Below are 5,721 nucleotides of genomic sequence, written 5' to 3'. Positions count from 1 at the left end.
TTTCTCAAACACTTTTCGCTTGGTACACAGCGTGTACTATTTTATTTTATTTTAATATATTCCATTTTATCTTTTTCTCAAATACCTTTCGTTTGATACATATTTTGTAATATTTCACTTATTTTACGAATTAAAATGAATGGAATTTTTCAAATAGGTGGCAAACCTCTTCTAATTTTTTTTACCCATATGTATTGTAATATTTCATTTATCTTATGAATTTAATTTTTCAAACAGGTGGCAACCCTTCTCAAATATATTTTCGCCAGTGAGCTTTCGTAAACCATTTTCGTTAGACTCTCATATCGTAATATTTAATTTATCTTATGAATTACATTAAATTAAATTTTTCAAACAGGTAGAGTAGCTTTCTTCAAAAATGTTTTCTAAAGTAAGCTTTCTTTAACCTTTTTCTTTTGACACCCATAGTGTAATACTTAATTTTTTGTTCAACTTAATTCAACTAAATTTTTCAAACAGGTGGCAACTCTATTTTTTAACCAACCAAGTATTATTAGCGAAGAAATAAAAAAAGTAAGTGCGCCTGGGCCACACTGCAGAAGTGAAACTTACGTTACTTATCTATCTATACATACCCACGCCTGCTTTTGCTTAAGGTTATATTTTTTCGCTTTTTTTTATCAATGTAGATCCCTACCTCTACCACTGTTCGTTTTATTCTGTTTTTCCATTATCTTCATTTTTATCTTTATACTCTATCGATAACAAAATCGATTATAACGTCCATAAAAATATCGATAACAAAATCGATGACAAATTCGATAAAAATTTCAGTAGCAACATCGATAATACCATTGGTAGCTAAACCGATTAGAAAATCGATAAAAATATCAATAACCAAACCGATAAATATCGTTAACAAAATCGATAAATATCGATAATAACATCGATAACAAAATGGAAAAAATTGATAACAAAATCGATAAATATTTCGAATACAAAATCAACTTATATCGATAACAAAATCCATAAATATCGATAACAAAATCGATAAATATCAAAACAACAAAACAAAATCGATAAATATCGATAACAAAATCGATAAATATCCATAACAAAATTTATAAATATCGCTAACAAAGTCGATAAATATCGATAAGAATCGATAACAAAATCGATAACTAAATCGATGCATATCGATAACAAAATCGGTAAATATCGATAACAAAATCGATAAATATCGGTAACAAAATCGATAAATATCGATAACAAAACCGATAAAAATATCGATTATTTTATCGATAAGTCTCGAGAATCCCGAAAATCTCTAAAATCCCAAAATAGTTCCCAAACTGAGTCTCTGTGTCTCTATCTATATCCTTTCCTCTTTAATTACTTCTATCTTTCTTCCCCTATCTTCATCTTTGCTTTCATCGGTATCCTCATCCTCCTCTTTGTCTTTACTTTTATGTTCATAATTTTTTTCAGCTACATATTCCCCTGCACATTTGCCTTATATATGTATATAAGTAAAGTGTTTAAATTTACCTTGGTCTTCATTTTTGCCTTTATCGTTACGAATCTTTGTTTTTGTTTTTATACCCGAGCGCACTTGTGCAGAAGGGTATTATAACTTTGTCCACATAACGGTTGTTTGTAACAGGCAAAACGAATCGAGATAGATATAGACAAATGTATACATAAATGATCAGAATGAAAAGAGAAATCGATTAAGCGGTGACTGTCTGTCCGTCCGTCCGTCCGTGTACACGATAACTCGAGCAAAAATTGAGATATCTCAACGAAATTTAGTATGTAGGTTTCTGTTAATCCAAGGTAGGTTGGTATTGAAAATGGGCGAAATCGGATTGTAACCACGCCCACTTCCCATATAACGGTAATTTCCAGAAATACGAAAACTGCGATATTTTAGTAACTACTGAAGATAATTCACTCAAAATTGATATTTACAATGATTTTTAGACGAAAAATAATAATATTAAAATTTTTTGGAAAATGGGCGTAGCCACACCCACTTATGGTTACATGTGTATATCTTGGTAACCGCTGCACTAATTTCTTCCAAACTCGGCACAGTTGTTGGTCCTGGCACAGCATACCAAATGACCGAAAATTTTTAAAATCGGACAATAACCACGCCCACATCCCATATAACGATAATTTAGAGAAATGCGAAATCCTCGATAAATCAGTAAATATTAAAGCTAATTTTTTCAAAATTGATGGTTGCAACAATTCTTTACCAAGAAATACGTTTATGGTAAAATTTTGGAAAATGGGCGTGGCACCGCCCACTTACGAACACATATATGTATCTCGCTAACCGTTCTAGCAATTTGTACCAAACTCGGTATGGTTATTGTGCTTGCCACATAAAAGCAAACTGTTTAAAATTGTTGAAATCGGACTAAAATTACGGCCGCTTTTCATATAACGGTAAATTTCAGAAATGCTTGAAATTTCAATATTTCGAAATTTAAGGACGCTAATTTACTTAAAATTTATACACCCCGGCTTATCATGTAGCGGTAGCTTTCGGAAAGGTGGAAAACATATATTTAATACTTGCGCCGGGTATTTAATGTTCGGCTCCGCCCGAACTTAGACTTTCTTACTTGTTATTTTTACCTTTGCCTTTATCCTTTTCTTCATTTATGTACGTACTCACCTTTACTTTCATTCTTGTATTGGTCTTTTTCTAAGTGTTATTCTTTAACCTTTTATTAGCAAAGTTATGTTAAAGTAATACCGTATGCATTCTCATTGCAGAATCCAAATTTAATGAGTTTGTCCACTTAACGCCTTAAAGCGGGCCAGTTCGTAGCTCAGCAGCCTCGAGCTAATCCAATTAACTACAGGTTATATAGTAATTCAATGCTCCTGAATGCGTGTAATCACGCGACATAAGACAAAGGTTATCAGCTGAAGCAGACTGAATTCATGTACAATTTTGTGCTAAAATTCCAATGGACATATTTTAATAAAATAAAATGAGCTGAAAATACAGACAAAAATTTCAATGATTGCAAATAACTAGCAAATTATATGGTTTACTTACTAGCAGCACTCTTGGCGCAAGTATTTTTCTTTGGACACATATCGTGTAACTACATATGTGTCGATAGATCAATTCCGACAAAAAAATATGAGCAAAGTTTTAGGATCTGAATAAAATAATACGTGTGTTGAAACGTGCATAAGTAAGTGCAACCTTTGACGGACCTGAAGTATGCTGCACGTTACAGCCAGATAAATAATACTCCCACGAAAGTGGTTTGAACAATTTTATGGTTTTTAATATCGCGATTATTTATTCAACCGCCTTATTTTATTTTATTTTTTCTGGATTTTTTTTTCAGTTTTCGCTACCTCTCACTTTTGAGCTATCGCAGCCATGACCACTTGGGAAACTCTATACAACCGTCCAGGTCCCAATCGTTTGCTACCCGCCGAGTCATATAGCACAACTGATCCTACAGAGCCAGTGAAAATTCGTAAAGCCGCCGATGGCCTAGGTGCTGAGGAGCCTATTTCCATTCCTGGCATGCTGAAACGTACCGTAAACAATTATGGTGATTATCCAGCATTGCGGACGAAGAATGAGAATAAGGAATATGAGACAGTAACATACAAGTGAGTGTGAATGAACATACCAGTAAAAAAAAAAGAATTATCATCCAAAAATTAAACTTAGATCGCTCTTTTGCGAGCAATAGATTACTTCACAAAACATTAAGTAGGAATAATAGCATTTTTTTATCGATATATTAAACGGTAAATATCTCGCTAAATATTTCGATAAGAGAATGCCTGTCGAACATAAATGTTTGAATAAGTATATCGACTAGAATGTGTTATCGATTAATATTTTAATAAAAAATCGATAAAAATATCGATAAATAATCATTTCAACAGAATCAAAAATTCATCGAAACCAGTACCGAGAATTTAAGATTCATTTGTATGTAACATCGGTTTTTATAGAGCCCGCCTCTTATTTCCAGAGCCCATATAAATAAATTTTTCTAAAAGAATTACATCTATACTCTATGGACATAAATTAAATTAGAGAAGAATGCGAAGGAAACTACAACAATTATTTTTGTTTTGGATTGTCCTTTTTGTTACATTACATTAGAAAAGCTGCCGACTTTATTTTCACTTAGAAAGTTAAACGCTGATTATTTTAATAAAATGTGTATAGAGAGGCCCGTGATTTTTTAGTACCGGGCCCGAGTTTTCTCTCGACGACGGAAAATAAAATAGAATAAAATAAAAAAAATGTTAAATAAATCTAAATAAAAACCAATAAAAACAACAAATTTTTAAGCAAAAAAACACAACAGACTTCAATTGTCATACAAAAAGTTAAGAGTACCGTTAATTTCTTCATGATGCAAATTAGTATGGGACCACCTCGGAGACACTGTCTTTGCGATAGAAAAATAATTATCGAAATCGGTTTACGTGTGCAAAGTTATGCTGTAATATACATAAAAAAAGATATTCCGACGAATTGATAACCTTTTCTTTTTTTTTTTTGTGAAGTCGGTTAATAATAAAACAATTTTTGCAATTGATCGAACCGACGGCGAATCCGAATCCTACGGAATTTTTGTACGCAGCGTTAACCACTCGACTCGCTTGTTTTGTTTGCTTACAAGTGCCATAGACAACAGTTGGCAGTTTTGGCCAGTGTTGTCATCGAAAATTCCCTGAACCGCATTAATTTAGAGGATTAGCTGCGGAACTTAATCCCGCTCAACTCCAATCAAAACCCGAAATTATTCCGAATTATCGAGTTAATCTGGATCAACGCTGCTTTCATAGACAACTAAATCGATACATGATATCTAATTCTGATAGACCATTTCATAAAAAAATTATGGGGATTAAAATTCAGCTGGAGTTCTTACCCAAAATGATATCGATTAAAAATATATTTTATGATATCGATAGAAAAGGCGGTGAAGATATCGAAAATAAATTTTATAACAGGGATCGAAGTGGTTATGATCTTTACAATAAAAATCAATATTTAACCGGTAAAATGTAAATTTTATTTATTCGAGCAAAAGTAAACCGTTATTTTGTTATTTTTTATGATTGTTTTTTTTTTGTTTTTATATTTTCGATCATATATTCGTTATTTTCAGATTTAATTTTTTAGATCATAAAAGATTTAAATCGGTCATAAAATCGCAACCTCCATTATAACTGTTAAAAGTTATCGAAAAAATTAAAATCCAAAATAATGATTAGTTTTTTATCGAAAAAGATACAAATCACAAAATAACGATAAAATTTAATCGAAAAAAATAGAATTAAACGATTTTTCTTGACTGAAGAACAAAAATTAAAAATTAACAATTTTGCAAAGTTCCAAAAATAAACATGTCTGAACTATAACATAATGTGGTTGTTCACACAGGTTATCTGGTTATGTGGTTATATTTTTATTCAGTTTACAATAATAAAATACACTACAGAATAATAATGTTTAACCGCATATATCAATCTTCCTATAACCTTTCTTATTGTATCTAGGCGAAGATTTTTTGAACAAAAAACTCAGTGCGTGTAGTCCCTACGCGCGGAAGAAGTGAAAGTTAATAGAGGAAATTCCAGAAAGAAAGAAATGTGCGATATATGTACATTCACCTGTACTTATTTTCTAATATACATATATAATTTCATCTTCATCTTCATCTTCATCTTCATTTTCATCTTCATCTTCAT

At 31.5% G+C, this 5,721-nt stretch overlaps 1 protein-coding gene across 1 annotated transcript in view; it reads left to right on the top strand.

The window, feature by feature from the left end:
* Positions 1–3,291: 3,291 nt before the first annotated feature.
* Positions 3,292–5,721, top strand: part of LOC118752895 (very long-chain-fatty-acid--CoA ligase bubblegum-like) — an 11,672-nt gene continuing 9,242 nt past the window's right edge. Inside the window, exon 1 of the mRNA XM_036487745.1 lies at positions 3,292–3,615. Within this exon, the coding sequence (XP_036343638.1) occupies positions 3,377–3,615 (239 nt within the window). The 5' untranslated portion in view covers positions 3,292–3,376. The remainder of the gene's footprint in view (positions 3,616–5,721) is intronic.

The sequence above is a fragment of the Rhagoletis pomonella genome, unplaced genomic scaffold (genome assembly GCF_013731165.1).
Source record: "Rhagoletis pomonella isolate Grant_MI unplaced genomic scaffold, Rhpom_1.0 Rhpom_scaffold_01942, whole genome shotgun sequence".
Classification (NCBI taxonomy): Eukaryota; Metazoa; Arthropoda; class Insecta; order Diptera; family Tephritidae; genus Rhagoletis; species Rhagoletis pomonella.
This window is presented reverse-complemented; position numbering and strand designations above follow the sequence as displayed.